Raw genomic sequence first — 18,916 nt, 5'->3', positions numbered from 1 at the left:
AAATGCATGACAAATCTCACTTTTCTATTTACTATTTATTTACTTTGAAGGGGTGTTAATATTAGAGTTGAGTCAGTTGATTAGACTTGGAACTCCCTGAGTTTTCAAGGGAAAGCATTAAGTATGATTGTCTATTAGCACTACAGATGGGCTTCATTGTAGATTAATTGATTCTGAATTTGGTTGATTATATGACATTGGTCTGCTGCTGACTGGCGATGAGTCCAGGGTGTACGGCCTCTCGTCTAAAGTCAACTGGGATAAGCTTCAGCTCACCTGCAACCCTAAGGAGGACAAAGGCTATTATAGAAGGTGGGTGGATGGATAGATGGGTGATTGGGTGGTCTGAAATTGGTTGTTGATCAAGTCTTGAAGCAAAGTGTGGACTTGGCTGCAACCAAGGTTTGGGAAATCAAGCTACATCCGCCAGACCAGATTTATCTGTTCAATACGGCATTAAAAAGAATTCAGAACATTCAGAGAGCTTTGCCCATCCTTTAAAAAAAAAACAATTGGATAATTAACTTACACAATTTAAAAAAATGGCCTGCACTGCATTTCTCTCAACAAGCTGTAGAATGTGCATACATTATTTATTTAGTCAGTTTAATGCCATTTTAATATCTCCCTGGCTGTGACTTCTCCTGTCTGGTGACCAGCATGTAACTGTCACTCTTCAAAATGACTATGATAGCCACCCACTAAGATAGCACTGCAGAATGGAAGCATAGACGCGGGGGTACACATTTCATTGAGGGATAAAAGCACGTTTAGACAACAAGCGATTTTTACTGAGGGAACGTACTCTTTACACCGTAATCCAGCAGTGAAGTGTTTCTGTGGTGAAGAGATGTTTTTAAGTCTGTCCTAAAAGAGATGGATAGTGAGTCCCTTAAGAACCATAAAAGATGCCACAGAGAAACTGCCTCCATAATAAGCACCTGAAGAAGTGCTTTCGAACCCTCTGATGTGGAAATGAAATATAGGCTAGGCATGAATGAAATAGGATTGCGAGAGAAGGGGCAGAGCGGACTAAAGGCCTACCACAGAACTGCATCCAACCGGAAAAAAAAAATCAGAGAATTAATGCTATGGGAGCTCCCTTGCCTCTAACGGTGTCCACCCCCCACCCCACAGGCAAAGGGCACTGGGGGATGGGGCATGTCCATGGTGCTGTTGCAGCTGATTTAAACATTAGTAAAAGGGGGTGAAAAGACCAGAACTTAACTGGTTCCTTGTTGCCCTTTTGTGTTCATCTAATTTTCCTGCAACCTTACTATTCTGCCTCTGTCCTCTGTCGTGCTGTGTGTACGCGATCCAGCCTGCGTGCGTTTGTGTATGTGTTTGTGTGTGTGTCTGTGTTCGTGCGTGTGTGAGTGAGAGAGAGAGAGAGAGGTTTAGTTCTGGTAACTTCCACTTGAGCAGTTTGCAGAATCAGGCTGAACATCTCTCTGCTCTGTGGGGAACAGTGGTTAGAGTTTGACTACTGCTTAGTATTTTCTGCCAAAAGTGTTGGAATGTTTCTGTACATAATTTAAAGATTGTAGCCTTAAGTATAGTCTGTATGTACAAATTTCAAATAGTAATGTCACTAGAACTCTTTCCCCGTGTCATATGCCAGAGGGTGGTCTTTTCACATTACGCTATAACAGGGGTGTTCAACTCGTTTTCATTGAGGGCCAATTGTAACTGTCAGTATGTATGAATATGGAATAGGAATATAATCTTATGATCATATTACACAATTGCCCATGCATTTGATTATTGCATTTTTACTAACAAATTGTTGGAAATTGAAATAAGTTAAGTGAGAATGTCTTGTTGCATGATCAGATAATATTCAAGTTCAGAAGAACTGCATGCCGTACAATTTTTCTGTCAAAATGAAAGAACAAATACATTTTAGAAGAAAAACGGTGAAGTGCATTATTGACGCACATTATTCCCAGGCTTTTGCGGGCCACATAAAATGATGTGGCGGGCCAAATCTGGCCCCCGGGCCTCGAGTTTGACAAGTGTGCTACAGTATTGAAATGTGGATTAGTTTGGTTCCTGAATACTGCCAAGATGTCTATGAGCAAAGCAGCTTTTGACATTTTTTGCATCATTCCCTTAATGCATGCCTATAAGAATATGGGTGTGCATCTGATTTGTTTACGGAACATGTTCAATACCCGAATGTATAAAATTAAATTGCCCTTAAGGCATATATAAATTGGTTGTTGTTCTTCGTGGTCTTGATTGGGATTATCTCATGAAACAAAGCAATTACAATGCAGCCCATAATTCTCCCAAGTTTTCTTTTCAGGCCGGCAGGAAGGACAGGAGTGATGCTCTGAACACAGCCATCGACAGGATGACAAAGAAAACAAGAGACCTTCGCAGACAGGTTTTTTTCCCCCTATTGTGGTTTTTGAACCATTTTTCCCCCCCCTTTAGCACAGCCATCAATGGAGACGTGAATAAGCAGCATATCATATACACTTGGAAAACGTCATTTTCTTCTTTCTTACAGCTACGTAAAGCTGTAATGGACCATGTCTCAGACTCATTCTTGGAAACCAATGTACCCCTCCTGGTTCTTATTGAAGCTGCAAAGAATGGCAACGAGAAAGAAGTCAAGGAGTATGCACAGGTGTTTCGTGAGCATGCCAACAAGCTGATAGAGGTAATGTACGATGTTGCGCCAACTCCAATTAAGACTGTTAAGTACCAACTTGCAACATGTAGTTATACCTACAAATTACATTTCCAAGGGGAAAAAAAAGAAAATGGCCCTATCCTTTTATACTATGTGACCAATTATACAAGAAGTGGTTGTTAATTTTCTTAGAGCATGCAAATCCTTACCTTCTCTTGAACATGTAGAGACGAGACGCAACAAAGTGATGACTTTGGAGCAGCAACAAGCCAGAGGCAGGACTAGCTGACCTCATTAGTGTACTTCCACTCAATTCCTTGAATGCCCATGTCTGAGTGTCAAATGCTGACATTTCAAATGGGACGTCTCCCCATGGGCAGATGACCATGAGTCTTGATGCATTGGATGGTCCAGTGAGAGCAGAACAGCATAAGCTTTTGCTAAAAAAAATGCAAGAGCATCAGAAGGAAAGGGACGCTGCACTGGGCAGGAGACTTTCAAATTTGCCAATTGACATGACATTGACAGGCTATCCCCCTCATGTTTAGTATAGCTTGTATGTATGATAGCCATGTAACAAACAAAAATCATTGCTTTGATTTGAAAATAGGTTGTTTCACAAGTTGATCATGCAATTTAACAAGCAATAAAGGACAGATCTTGAAAACTGGCTCAACTTTAAAAACTGATGACAATTCTATTAGACTACTGGGGACTGGATGAAGAACTGATTTGTGAAATCTGCCAATATGACATGACAGATGTTATTCATGGAAGGCTTTATTGGCCATTTCTTTTTTTCTACAATAGCAAAACCTTTTGCTTCCTCTGTCAGTCCATGCAAATTAATGAGTTGATAGACCTGAACAGGAAAGACCTTTTATATCTGCATTTAATTTGTCTTTTCTGAAGTATTTAATGTTTATGGAGCAAACTCTAGCAGTTGTCACCAGCCTTTTTGAGCCCAAGATCCCTGGTCTCAACCGTGAACCTAGGTAACATCTATGCCCCCATGGTGCTGGGCTGGCACCTCCGGCCGGGCATTGGGGACCAAGATCAGATCAGTGCTTGCCTATGGACCGTTGTCACAATGCGGAGGGCACTGATGTGATAATGCTTTTATTTCTCCTAATGTTTTTGCAGTTGTAACGGAGATCTAGGACTGTTTGTGATTTAAGCTAATTTGCTGGAGCACTTCATCCACACAGCCGCTCCGCTCCGGTCAGCGAGCCAGAGAGCAATGGAACATTAACATAAACACATACATGTATTTCAACAGAAGCTGGGGCAGCCCAGGTGGCTCAACTGTGCCATTGGTCCTAAAAAAGGACCCTTGGCGTAAAACGCATTAAATCAGCCCTGAACAGTGCCAGCATTGAATATAAACTTATAATTGGGGAATTTACAACAACAATCAGCAGGGTAAGTCGCAAAGATTTACTGGTCGATCACAATCGGCGGATTGGCAAGTGCTTTGGAAACAGCGCCCACTAGTTCATTTTTTATTTTTTATTATTTATTTATTTATAATATTAAAAAATTTTTTGTGGTAACATTGGTTAGCACTGCTGCAGTCCCAAAATATGTTTGTTTGAGTGAAAGGTATTGATGCATCTGTGTGATTAAGTCATGTGGGATAGGCTCCAGCTTAACTGTGACCATGCAGAAGGTATAAGGGAGAGAAAATGGACAGACAGGCAGACTGATGTATGGCCAAAACCAGTATTTATCTTGCACCGTTCTACTCTCATAATGAGCCCACAAGTTAGTGGCCCAAAGGCAAATGGTCCATTAGTTTGTACACATTTGTTTAAAAGCAACATTATGACTGACCCACATTCATCTTGAGCCTATCGTCTAAATAGACCCACTACCTTTTCAGATGTACTTTGTAGTAGTCAAGTCAGATTTAACTGGTGCATAGTTGCATTTTCTAAATGAAGTGAAAAGTCTCTTTCTGTTGCTCTAGTAAAGTCACAGGTTGCGTTGGCTTTTGTTGTAGATTACATTTCAGCACACTACAGTCTAGATAATCCCACTTTGGCACAGTTCGTCTCATCCCAGCCGTTCTGTCTGCATTCTTGCCAGCATATGCCAAACAACAAAGTCTCTGCCCTACATTGTAGAAGCACGGTTCCCTGGAAGGCGTAAAAATACTTTCATAAGTTATTGTGTGGGTGCTTAATTTGTTTGAATCTTGAAGAAAAAGGTGAACTTTTTTCAGTTATTTCATTGTACCCATGTGCGCTTTGTGTCTGGTGTGATTTTTGTTAAGGTGGCCAACTTGGCTTGCTCCATCTCCAACAACGAGGAGGGAGTGAAGCTGGTCCGGATGGCAGCATCCCAACTGGAAACTCTTTGTCCTCAGGTACAGCTCCTATTTACACACACTTGCCATTGTTGATTTGAAAGTGTGTTTGACAATTGCTGCCTAATCACAGTGGACCATAATTGAAGGAATTCCCAATGACTAATTTGTAAAAGTATAGCGAATAACAATTTTTTCTTTTTTTTTTACCAGGTAAGGAAATATTGTCATAGAATTTCAACTTTGGATTTATAGACTAATTAATCTACCTCATGAAGCCATAATGACTGCAGTTGGATGGTTACAGGTGATTAATGCAGCTTTGGCCCTCGCCGCAAAGCCCAACAGTAAGGTTGCCCAAGACAATATGGATTTGTTCAAGGATCAGTGGGAGAAGCAGGTCAGAGTACTCACTGATGCTGTTGATGACATAACATCCATCGATGACTTCCTTTGTGTGTCTGGTGAGTCGTACTAAACATTTCATACCAAGATATGCAATAATTGATACAAATGTTGGCGGGTTTGATAATGTGTTCCACTAACTACAATGGTGTTTCCCCAGAGAACCACATCTTGGAGGATGTGAATAAGTGTGTCATCGCTCTGCAAGAGAAAGATGTGGATGGTTTGGATCGCACAGCAGGGGCAATTCGAGGCCGTGCTGCCAGAGTGGTCCATGTGGTCACTTCTGAAATGGACAATTATGAACCTGGGGTCTACACAGAGAAAGTCTTGGAGGCCACCAAGCTCCTTACTGACACAGGTACAGCACAAACATGAGTATGTAATGGTGTAAAGACTAAATATGAGGACAAGAAAGATCCTCTATTTGATGTCTCACATGCTCAAGAAAGGGGTTGCTTCAAACGTAGCAACAAATCCTCAGTTCCTCTTCAACTTTGTAAACGTTCGTCTGTGTAGCGTTTGATGCCCAGTTACCAACTGAGTGGTAATGTTTGAAGAACTAAACAGATAAAGTAGTCTTTTACTTGGAAGAGCACGGTCTGTAAAGCTTTTTATATAGCTCTCTGGGTATTTTAAAATCCCAATCGGTGACTTTTAAGATTGATTCCTCCAATAAAGTCCTATAATTGTATAGAATTTTTTTTTTTAAACTAGTGCATTGTCATTGTCTTTTTCATTGTAATTTTAATAGCTGCAGAATTAAATGTAAGCCCGTCTCCTGTGCTAAAATATACTTATGGTGTCTGTCTTGGCTTTTGTCTTGTGACTGGTGGACTGTGGGTGTGATTTGGTAATTTTGATTGGTCTGTGGTTGCCCGATGTTTGCATTGGCCTACTTTCACTGTGTAGAATCTTCCTCAATATTGTTTTTTCCCCACCTTTCATCTCAACCTCCCTCAGTGATGCCACGGTTCACAGAGCAAATTGAGTCTGCAGTGGAGGCCTTGAGCGCAAACCCCTCGCAGCCCGTCGATGAGAATGAGTTCATTGATGCTTCCCGTCTTGTATATGATGGCATTCGAGACATTCGCAAGGCTGTACTCATGATCAGGGTGAGTTGCACATATTGGTTTCCTCATTCAATTTAACGCGTTGGTTTTACTGTACAGTACCTTGTGCCTATGTGAAAATGTTATATTGTGTAAAATGTTAGATGTGATGGCAACGGTTCAAAAGAATTCATATATTTATACCATTCTGTCATAGCTGCCATGACTTTGGAGTCCAGGCAAACCTCCATCCTAGTGTTCTCTAACCCATTTTATGCATCTTTACGTGGGTTTTGACTGTGAAACAGGATAGCCGATATCTCAGCCAATGATATGAGTTATTTCCGAAAGGAAAAAAAGTTAAATCATAATGCTGCATGCAAATTGTTTTTAAATACTTGGTTCATTACATATGATTTTCAACAACAAAAAAAAAAAAACGTTGTCATGCTGTAATGCAGAAGGCCTTAGACAGCCACCCCCTTTCTACCATAACGGGGGGGGGGGGTGTAGACATTTCAAGCCTACACATCATGACAGCGGCCGCATAGCAAAGCAACCTTCAGTGACAGAAACTTAAGAGTCATGGACAGTGAGCAGCTGCGGCGATGCTGTGTGTGACAGCATAAGCATGCACATTTTTACATGTGCACAATGATTGTTGGGATGGTAAATTTAAGTTATAACTAGGGATGTACCAATCCACATTTTTTGGCTTCTGATCTGATTTTTTTTTTCATAGTCTTGCCGGTCAGTGCCGGAACCGATTTTTTTGTTTTTTTTCTTTTCTTAAAAAATAGGCTTTGTTACAAACATGAATTTGTGGAATTGAATATGGTTATGAATATAGCTCTTCAAAGCATTAAAATAATGCAACTATAAAGTATTGCTAAATTAACTTTTTTGGTTACACAGAGTGACCAATAATATCGTATGGCTTTTTTAACAAACCTTTGTGAGTCAGGTCCCTAATCCAATAAAAGATCCATCCAATAAGAAAGTCCATCCAATAAAAGATAAAATTGGATTTGTTGTTTTAAAATCTCAACCTTGCCTAAAAATGGTCTCTTTTCTCTTAATTTTGTTTTCGCATACATTCAGGGCCATTCAAAAGCCAGTTTAATTAGAAACAAAAGTTGCAGTGTATTGTATATAGTGTATATTTATGAGGTGAATACTTCAACAAGGTTCAAAGATTATAGTGGACAAATACACACTACACGAGTGGTATAAAATGTACAAGCATCAGAGGAAGGCTGGAATGTGGGGAGACACAATAACTGGCCACAAAAAATAAATTGGATGTGGGAGGTGGAGTGTTCATGGAAAAACTGAAGTTGTATACAAAACGTTCTTGCATGGATCAGAGATCCTTACATGGATCTTTGATTCTATGTAGGCCTATATTTTGACATTGTTGATAATCGATAGACCCGATGCATGTGCGTAAGCAGACTATTGCAATCGCTACTCCACATTACATTTAACAGGCGTTCATAAAAAAGTCCAAAGTAATCCACAATGTCAAAATAAAGACGTCACTTAATTAATGGCCAAATTCGGCTATTTAATTGAAAAAAAAAAACATGAAAGACATACTGTGTGTATAGACTAAGGCTACACTATTCTGCTTAGAATTCAGATCACCACTAATATAATGGCAGCGCAAACACTGGACTGAGCCACCTCTGCCCAACAGACCTTTACCTTACAAAATTGGAGTTCAGACTGTATTTGACAGCTGGACTGAACACTCTCCCCTCCTACAGTGACATCAAACAGTATGCCCTCCAGACATCAGAGTATCATAAGTCTTAGAGCTGCTGACTGTGAGAAACGTGGGGCAGCTGTTGCTTCACTTAATGTAATGCTCAAGATGGCACAAAGGGCACCAGTACTGTTCAGTTTGATGCTTTTGTGCCATCCTTACATTTCACAGCATACAAAAAGTGTGGCACTAGTTTGGGTTTGTTAATGTAAAATAAATATTCCAGTAATTCCATGTCAAATACTCAGTTCGGACATATCTCTTGTAGCTAAAAGACATCGCGGGGACGCTATGTTGATATCTTGTCATTTGTGTTGATCATTTGTAGGAATGTCAAAAATAATGTGTTAAAGGTGGTAACTAATTTATTTAATTACTTTAAGATTTTAAGCATAATTATCACAAGCCACACGTGTTATGACGGCAGACGGAGGCAAGTGTAGTGCCCCCACAGAGTCTGATGTTCTTTTAGAACGTTGTTTTGACCTGAACACATCGACAGCAATGTAATTCCAACACCGTGTACAGTCATCCCTCTCTATATTGTGGTTTGAACATCACATCCTATCGTGCGTTTCAAAAACGCATTTATTCATTAGTCAAAACATATACATACTGTATATAGGCAAATTGTACATATTCCTGGTCCAAATGAAGGATTTTCAATCATAAAAATGGCAAAATTAACAAAAATACGGAGTTGGCCCTTGCAATATCGCGGTTCGATTATCGTTTCCTCGCTATATTGCATTTTTTCTGGAAATGAATTAATAAATGATTGCTGTTTATTGGTAGACTATCATATTTCCATATGTTTTGACTAATAAAGTGATATGTTGTATTCTGGTCACTAGGCAGCAGAAATGACACAAAACATTGAGATATTACCGTACATTACGTTAAGTTAACACTGCACGATGTCAGCCATGGCATGTCATCGTCTGTGGACAAAAAAGTGATGCTCAAATTCAAACCATTCAAACAGAAGAATGCCAACATCAGACTGAAATAAAAGATATGTACACCTTATTTTCTCTTATGTCAGCTATATTGGGTAATACAAGAGCAAAAGTGACAATAGGAGTGTTATTACCATGTCTAGAGGGCTCTAATAATGCTAAAAATCATGTTTAGAAGGTCTTAAACAGTTTTGTTTTTATGCGCTACTCTGAAAATATTCCATTTATAAATAAGGAATCCTACTTTGCAGAAATATACTGATTGCGAGTGGGTCTGGACCCAATTAACCGCAATAAACGAAGGACGACTGTCCTCATTCTCACGGACGCTCCAAACTCCGAAAACATTGCATCTTTTATTATGCGTGTATGTGTGGTGTGTGGTTTAAATACACTGACCAAGAAAAACAATAAGTGGATATTCGTATCAACATTTTGTGTGCTTGGGAATCCCAGTAAAAGCACACATGGATTCAACTTGCATTACCAGGTGTCTGTGACCCGAAAACCTCATTGCTCATAATAAGATGGTTAAAGTGTGTGTTCAAATGTTGTGATACAATGCGTGCTATCTCTTAGCTTGATTTAATTTCTTTGTTAATAAAATACAGCCAAAATGAACACATTTCAGGCAGTTGCAAATGGTGATTAACCTCTAAAATGTTTAATCATTTGACAGCCCTGACAATTTGACATTTGATTTGATCGCAACAAACCAGGAAATGTTTTTTTAAGTTTAAACTGATATGGAGACTGTTCAAAAATAGGTGCTTTTGGCTGCCAACCATGAACTATCATTTATGAGCCTCCCACATTCATCTGTTGCTCAGGCCACAGCAGGTGATAGCTATGCCCCACTGAACAGCATTGTCTGACTTGAAAGAGATGCCTGTGAGTCAGTATAGCTTTGTACCTGAAACCATACCACTATTCCCTGTGCAGCAGGATCAGCTCTACATTCCATGAAACAAGAGTGTGGTTAGTCCGAGACCTTCAGTTATTTTAGATGGGACTGCTCCAAAGCCATTATGGATTGGGAAGGCATTGCGACCATTAGGAATAATGAGAGGCACTTTGTCTCAATGATCAGTGTTGTATGTTGAAGTACATCTTAGTAAATATGTACCTGAATGTTTTTGTAAATACAGACCAAAATTAATTGTTTATATTGAACCATTGAGAAGGCTCAAGGATGATGTATCCACACTCAAGAAGGGTCAAATTCTTACATAGTTGCAGATGGGATTCTGAAGTGTTTATACTACCTAAATACCGTCATTTTCCTGCATGTTGCCCCGGCAGCCCATGGCATTTGGTTTATCTACTGTAGTTACCTACATTTTTGCATACAAGCGATGCGTCAAGTTGACATTTATCTCCAAAACCTTGGCTTGTGGCATTGCCCGTTTCGTAACAAATCACAAAAACAATTCCAATATTTCACATGTTTAATTGCTTCTGTTTTTCCTTGTCCTTTTACAGACTCCAGAAGAGTTGGATGACTCAGACTTTGAAACCGAAGACTTTGATGTTCGCAGCAGGACCAGTGTGCAGACAGAAGATGACCAGCTCATTGCTGGCCAGAGCGCACGGGTGAGTGTAATTTCAGTCTGTAAGCTTTACAGATAATGCACAACATTAACTCTGGTATTGTTATTGGCATGACACACTAATGTGTCAAATATCCTGATGAAACGGGCAGCAGGCACAATGCACAAATATAAGTATTAATATTCTCATATTAATCCTGTTAACTAAAAGTCTTACCTGTACTTTTAGTTAAATTGAGAATTACAGAGATATATAAGAAAGAAAATAACTGTACTTATGACAACATTACACTGAATGTTAAAATCCCTGCACAACTTGAACAATAAAAGACTGAAGGAGACCGAAGCTAGCCTCACATAAGTGAGAGCTCTTGCTGTGTAAAAGCTTTTCAGCCACTAAAACTAGTCTGAGAGAAATTGGATACCTATACTATATGGACAGAATTGATGTGGACAAAATATTTGACCACGTGGTCACTGCACCTACATGAAGTGAAAATTCAAGAATATAAAGTTGAATTAATGCATTTTAATTTGATTGAAAATTTGTCGTCCCTCGCCACATCACGGTTTGAATTTTGCTGCTTCAAACATATATTAGTTAATAAATCATGCTGTTTTGTGGTTGGGTACGGCCTACTAAATTGTATGTATTTTATGTACGTGTGCAGCATGAGTACCGAACCGTGACCCCTATATCGAACAATAAGCAGTTTTATATTTACGTTATCAACTTCTGACGGCGCTCTGTGCTGAAAGCTCAGTATATCTCCGATCGACTACTCTGGCATAGGTTGCATTGTCAAGCACAGAGCCATTGAGCTCCGCCTCCCACATTTATACTATGCTGCTGAGAGAAGCTACATGCAGGCTCATTGAAACATGGTTAATGCATTTCCTGATGTTGAAGATCCTTCACCGTCCTTCAGAGCTGGTGTTTGGGACTACTTTAGATTTCATGTTAAATCTATTCCGTCCGTGCAAATACAACAAACATGACAACGCATTTACTCCGACATCACCCCGATGTGAAAACAAATGGAAACGGACAAAAACAAGGACCACACATGCTACACAACTTTACCGGGGTCATTTAGACAGCTATTAGCACATGATTCAGAGAGGGCAAAAGAGATCGACCGGCGATAGGTCCTTTTAGTGCTGTTGACCTGTTTTGTTGCTGAGAATATACACCAGATGATGGGTGTGAGGTGTAGCTCCATCAGAGAGTGATTTAATTTATGAAGGACCTTTTTTGTACCCCAGAAGATGGGTATGGTATAGCTTTAGTTTTGTATGGGTTTATTTCTTTGTATTATTTACTCTGCACCACATGGATCTCCATCTCCACCATTTATTAATTTATTATTACATGGTTTTTGGTCTTATACGGTGCTAAGTGTGTGCAGCAAAAATTGTACTTTTAAGGTGAGAAAAATGTTGGCAATTTCAATCAAATTTAAATTTAAAAAAGTCAAGGTTTTTGTATCGGACCTTAACACAAGCGTATCGAACCGAACTGTGAATTTTGTGTATTATTGCATCCTTAATTTTATGTTTAAATTAAGCATTTGCAAGCATAAAAATGTCTAAATGAGCCAAAATACAAATATGAGCCATTAAGAAGACTCATTCAAATTGTGAATGTAGTATTCCACATTGATTACGAGGTGTCAGTAATTGTTTGGTGAGACAAGCACCAGACTTGATTGCCAGAACAATAGGCTTTTATTGCAAGTTTAAATTATCTCACAAGAGGCACAATAACATAATAAGAACAATAACAATGGCTACTGTTGCAGCCGTGACCCATGACAAGCTAAAACCCAAACTCTGAACTCCCGACGTCACTTCCTTCCTGTTGTATGTTTTAAATTGCTCATTTTCTGATTATATCTACTATATTGGGTAATACGAATGTAAAGAGGACTATGAGTGTTTCATGTCTAGAGGGCTCTAATAATGATAAAAACTGAATTTAGAAGATCGTAAACAGGTTTTTTATGCCATAACTACGACAGTATTCCATTTAAGAAGAAATCCTCCTTTGTGGAAATTCACTTATTACGTGCTGGTGTGGAACCGATTAACCAATAAACGAGGGATTACTGTATTGTCAAATTATTTTTATTATAATAGAATATATATTTTCTATATCATAATGGTCTTTCTCAGTCTTCGTGACTTCACAAAGAAAATTGAATTGCATCGATGTACTGCTCCGTTAGTGTTTCCTGTACTGACCTTTCCAGCACATTCATGATAGATCTGATTGCCTGTTTTGAAGCTGTCCTTCATTTGTCCATACCACATAGATTGAAATTGTGCTAAACAGACTTGTGCATGATATTGAAAAGTGCTAAATCTCCACGTATTGATCTGTGGCAGCCAGAGGCATAGATTTTTGTTAAGCTTTTCACTTGTAAATGTTGATTATGACTGGTGTTGATCAATGCCTTAAGCATTTTTTTCAACCTTGGTTAGAAAAGCAAATCTAATCTTTGAAATCATTGCACACACAAATGTAATGAACCATCTTGACATAGTGGATCTAACTTGTGGTCTCCCATGTTGTAGAAATGCTTTCAAAACCATACATAGGGAGGAGTAAAAAAAAAAACAAAAAACAACAGTACAGCAACAGTGTGCTCTTCTAACCCTTTATGCTTCTGCTATTCCGTGCTTTAGGCTATCATGGCTCAGTTGCCACAAGAACAGAAGGCAAAGATTGCAGAACAAGTCGCCAGCTTCCAGGAAGAGAAGAGCAAGCTGGATGCTGAGGTATCCAAGTGGGACGACAGCGGCAATGACATCATTGTTTTGGCCAAGCAGATGTGCATGATCATGATGGAAATGACAGACTTCACCAGGTGAGTTTTAGTCTATAATCTGTCAATTCACAATTAGACCTGCACATACAAATATACCTGCATTTAGGGTGGCGATGAGCATAATATATAGTGCAGCCATTAGATTGTCAGCCATCTGCTTAAGTTCTAGTAATTGTTGACAGCAGTGTTTTCATTTTGATTGTTGTCATTCTTTGCTATCCCTCCAAAACAAAGTAAGGCAGCCTTGATGTGACTTAGGATACTTTTGCTGGCAAAATCAAACTTAAGTTGATGCACCAGAATTTCTAAGCCAGAATTGTGTGCACACTAGGCATGGGCCAGTATGAGATTCTGATGGTGTGATAACCTTGGACAAAAATATCACGGATTCTCTGTATTATAATTACAGCTCTAAAATGTTATTTTGATATATCTTCATAGAAAGGAGAAAGATAGTCAAGTCGAAGTCAGTCATTTTTAAACCATACAATAGAACGCAATAGAAGTGGAACATATGTATTTAAAATGAGTAACAAAAATATCACGGATTCTCTGTATTATAATTACAGCTCTAAAATGTTATTTTGATATATCTTCATAGAAAGGAGAAAGATAGTCAAGTCGAAGTCAGTCATTTTTAAACCATACAATAGAACGCAATAGAAGTGGAACATATGTATTTAAAATGAGTAACAAAAACAACTGAATTCTTTCTAAATAAACAAATAATAAATAAATTGCAGTTGTCAATGCAGTCTACTGTGGCTAATCCTGCAAGTCACAACATGCAATGAGTTGGCTCAAGAAAGTCACAACATAAATAATAAAAACAATTATGTCATTTCATAGTGGTGAATGTGCAGGTCACACTTTTCCACAAACTTTCATTTCCGGGTCATGTGATGGTTGTTGCTTGTACAGCGCGACCAATGACTATCTATGCCCGACTTTTGGAAACACAGCACGCACCTGTGGTTTCAACACATCAAAGCCCAGTACTGAGTGCGAGGGATAACACAGGGCGTGACAAAGTATTTCTACATAATGGCCGCACTGGACCTCCACTTTGTCTCATACCGCAGGAACGGGATAACGAACAATTTTAGTTCTTTTGAAATCGTGACTTTTTCCTATACCATGGTATACCTTGAAATCCGTAACTGGCACATGCTTGGTACATAAATTGATTTTACTGAACAGCGACAATTTATTCATTGGAACAGAAGTGAAAACAACGTCAGGTGTGCTTGGCAAATCAGTGAAGTCCCATATTAGGAGAACAAAGTTAAAATGGAATCACACAGCAGATGGGGGCATATGAAGGATTGCTTGGAAGAATATATATGTTCACATTATACCCTCACGCCTGCATGGTATAGTAGCATACAGAAGGTCAGTAGCGAGCTAATTCCACCTTCTCCCAAATTATCGCCCCTTCAACCTTGAGCTGGCACAATGCCTTGCCAAGGTTAATGCTCAGTGAGGTAATTGATCTCGACCTCTCTCCTGACAAATCTGCAGAGTGAGAGTGATTCTTGTTGACTTCATGCATTGCTTATGGCTGTCTGTTGGCCCTTATGAATAAAGCATTTTGTGGCTTAGAGACATGCAATATATTTTGGGGGCCACCTGATGTAGAGCACTGGGTAGCTGGTAGCTGATGGCTTGGTCCTGTGTGGCTTGCTCACATCTTGGCACCCCCCCATTAAAGTATGCCCATTGTCATGCCTTCTTTTTGAGGGGCTTCCATTTTTATGTAGGCTGAAAATGCTCAATATGTAGGAGGAGAGACCCTTATTGTAGCTGTTTTGTAATTGTGACTCAAGCATTAATTGTGGTGTGGTTTTCACATTTTCATGTGATATTTTTTTGGTATTTAAGTGGGAAACCAACCCTCCTCGAACTGAACTGAGTAGAGCTGAGCTGATACCATGTACACCTTTTTAAACTTTAAGAAAGAGCTATAGCTGTTTGTTATACACAGTAGCCCCCTCAGATCTTGTAGCTATCCCTGCTGGGACTGTCTTGTCCCTTGATAGATCCGCTATGTGCTATGGCACGTAGCCTCTTTCCATGGGACCCTGACTTGTTTTATGGCAGAGCATCAGAGGGACCGACATCGGAGGGTAGCTATGACAACATGTGAGCAGAACACAAAATTCCATCTGTCCTGGGTTAGATGGCTCTTTTTTTTTTTCCCCTAGCGAGAGTTGCATTGACTTCAATTTGTGTCTCTTGCCAACTGTGCCCCTGAATCCCTTGTGGGTCCTAGAAAAAATAGCAAATGTCTCTGGTAGATTTGATCACAGGGCTTGGTTCACCTGTGTAAGGTCTGCCTATATTTGGAGTGAATAAGTTGTTGTGAAAGGCTCTTTTTAGCTCTGTTCGTTGTTTTGCACTGAACCAAAAATGAACTTAAACATTTTTTCCCTTTTGGTTCCTCTGGTGAAAACAATTGTGCCTTCTAAAAGGATTGTGTGATTGAAAAATGCCCTCAGCCAACGCCTGCTGTTCTTTTAAGTGGCATTGTCTTTTTATTTGGCTGATTCTCTTGCATTCATATCCAAATTCATAATTAACGCATGAGGTGCACCTCAGAGCTTGCACGAACAAACTGCAGAAGCATATGGACATTCTGTATAGTTCTTTTGCAACACATTTCTGATGAGTCTCATGTCAAGAAGCATTTCAGAAGTTGTTTTTCAGCTGATTGTATCTGATTGCAGCACTATCCGGACAGTAAATTGCAGAACTTTTCAAATGTTGATATACTCATTACCAGCATACAAGGACGAACACAGCTTTTAAAGAATGCCACATCGACTATAACCTGGAGTAAAAAATCCTGTATCCCTGTGGCATCATTAGTCTTTTTGTAGCAGCCCTCCAAAACAATCTGTCCTTTCATGAATAAAGTGTTCCTGTAATACAGGTGGATGACGTTGCAATAGAACAGAACTGACAGATCTTTCCCAAATTTCTCCTCAGGGGGAAAGGACCACTGAAGAATACATCCGATGTCATCAGTGCTGCCAAGAAAATTGCAGAGGCAGGATCAAGAATGGACAAGTTGGGTCGCACCATTGCCGACAATGTAAGTTGCTATTACCCTTTTAACCCAAAGGTTTTCATGTACAGCTCCACTCTTCTGATTGTCAGGTCAATATTTAATTTGAATTGCTGGAATATGGGGCTATTGCAGTAGCTGACAAGACAAACATTCACACCCTGATCAATTTCATTAATTTTTGTCTTTTTTTTTTTTCCACCATCTGCCTTAACCTCTTGTAAAAGGCTCACAGTAAAGAGTCCTGCTGACATTAACAGCTGCCATGATTTCTGTTATTCATGAGACACTCTTACTAATCTTAACCATTTTTTCTCCAGAGCACTCATTCCCTTTTCCTGGGCCTTTTGCCTCCTACTCCCTAACTCCCGATTCCATCATCTCTCAACATATATTCCTTACCCACGAGACGATGGCCCTGGACATAGGGGAAACACACATTCAATTATCCCTGGCTTCATATTTCACTTAAATACTTGCACTGTACTACTCCTCAGGGAGACACTGTACATGATTTATCCCCCAACTTATTCACATGCCATGTATTCAGCACAGTCTCATTTAGTTCTTTTGCAATGTAATTTTATTGTTAAATTACAGTTTTGATGTTTGCTAAAAGTTAAGGTCTTGAGTGGTTGAGCTGTAGACGTTTCTGGTGGATTTTTTTGGGTTTTTTTAAAGAACATATAGGAGGGTTTCCGCAACATGTAATTGATCGTGGCAGTGCTCCACTACAAAATAAGCTGCTATACAAAATATATTGTATGAATATATGCTATATAGATACACTTATATTGTATTATTTACCCATCGATTGACCACAATTAGTTTGAAAACAACTTAAAATATCATAAAAATGTTTCACTGCGCTTTATTTTGATCAGCATGCACCGGAATCTCCTGTCTGCCTTGCTGGCGCATGTGATTCACGACACGTCTAGTGTAGACTTTCACTTTGTTTCTTATCGGGAGAATGAACAAATAGCCCGTAAAATGTGTAGTCAATTGACGACAACTTGTCACATGCTAAGCCTATCTATGCCAGCGTGTGTGATCGCTCACGTTTCAATATCACTCTACAAACAAAATAAGAAATTATCAAAATATGCATCACATTACTAGACTTAATACAATGGACTAAACTACATTTTATGTAACAATGTAGCTGCTTTCAAAAATATGCAATATATCAAATGACAACTAAATACTTTAATTTGGACATTTTCAAAAGTATTTTAATGAAGACATGATCTTGCGAATGCATGAGCCCCTGTAAATCCTGGAAGTGGAAGTAAAGTCGGACGCTGTGTAGTCTTAAATTAATGATGGACATGTGAGTTAACACCTGCATACAGTATATTGCATATATCTTTATTTCACTTTAAAACACTGTATAATAGTCTTAGATTCGATCATAGTGGGCATGTGTGGATTAAAAGTTACATCTATATTTGTTTATCTCACAAATATAACTACATATTTCCCATTGAAAATGAATAGACCATTTTTTAAGCCTTCACCATTTGCACATTTCTCAACCAATTCCAGCCATTCCACCATGAAACCATTCCACTCAAACAGGTCTTTCAAACTGATCACATATCACATTACAAAAAATATTTTTCGAAAAACTCACTTTATGTAACCCTATTTTCTCTAAGATTTCTCTCAACGTCTAGATTTCTCAATTCATTCTGGCTGTCTACTTATCACATGCAAAAAATGTTTTATGCAATAGTCATTTGAAACTTCACACCTTAAGCATTGACACACAATGTCTTCAGACATTGCCATCATCTACTTTGCTTTAGTGTCTTTCATCATGAGCCTCACCTGCATCCCTTGACTGCACGCCACTGCTTACAACATAAACCATAACAATTTTGAAAATTGAAGCCATGTCTTTCTTTGTTCCCTTGAGGAAATCAACACAGTCTTTGAGAGGCACATTGCTCATACGAACGTAGCAAAAAATGACCTACTTATTATACATTCTTAGATCCTTCGGAGGGATATGTGAGAAGTATATGTAGAACATTTGTGTCTCGAAACTACACAATCTCACATTTCACTCCTACCAATGGTTATTAAAATGTCTATTTAAATTTGAGCAGTGGCCTTCCACGAATTCAGATGTAAGTATTGTCAAATATAATGCCCAGTATCGCTGGTCCACATTTATAGCAATGTCAGTGTGTGACCTAATTGCATTGGAATAGTTCAACTAGAGAAGTGGCAACTGTGTTGGCAAGCGACTTCTCTGCCTCACTGACACGGTTTGAAGATGCTTATTCAATTACATCAAAAAAGTGTTATCCCCAAAAGAGAACAGATG

The 18,916-nt window shown here is 39.0% G+C and overlaps 1 protein-coding gene across 2 annotated transcripts in view; it reads left to right on the top strand.

Moving 5' to 3' along the window:
* ctnna1 (catenin (cadherin-associated protein), alpha 1) overlaps positions 1–18,916 on the top strand; it is a 61,138-nt gene that overhangs the window by 29,725 nt on the left and 12,497 nt on the right. For both annotated transcript variants that reach the window (XM_054791244.1, XM_054791246.1), the window contains exons 8-16: positions 2,309–2,389; positions 2,516–2,668; positions 4,917–5,009; positions 5,257–5,413; positions 5,515–5,715; positions 6,318–6,469; positions 10,616–10,726; positions 13,372–13,553; positions 16,503–16,608. In XM_054791244.1, coding sequence (XP_054647219.1) covers positions 2,309–2,389; positions 2,516–2,668; positions 4,917–5,009; positions 5,257–5,413; positions 5,515–5,715; positions 6,318–6,469; positions 10,616–10,726; positions 13,372–13,553; positions 16,503–16,608 — 1,236 coding nt within the window. The remainder of the gene's footprint in view (positions 1–2,308; positions 2,390–2,515; positions 2,669–4,916; positions 5,010–5,256; positions 5,414–5,514; positions 5,716–6,317; positions 6,470–10,615; positions 10,727–13,371; positions 13,554–16,502; positions 16,609–18,916) is intronic.

This window comes from Dunckerocampus dactyliophorus, chromosome 11 (genome assembly GCF_027744805.1).
Source record: "Dunckerocampus dactyliophorus isolate RoL2022-P2 chromosome 11, RoL_Ddac_1.1, whole genome shotgun sequence".
NCBI lineage: Eukaryota > Metazoa > Chordata > Actinopteri > Syngnathiformes > Syngnathidae > Dunckerocampus > Dunckerocampus dactyliophorus.
The sequence above is the reverse complement of the archived record's forward strand: the minus strand, read 5'-3'. Positions and strand labels throughout refer to the sequence as shown.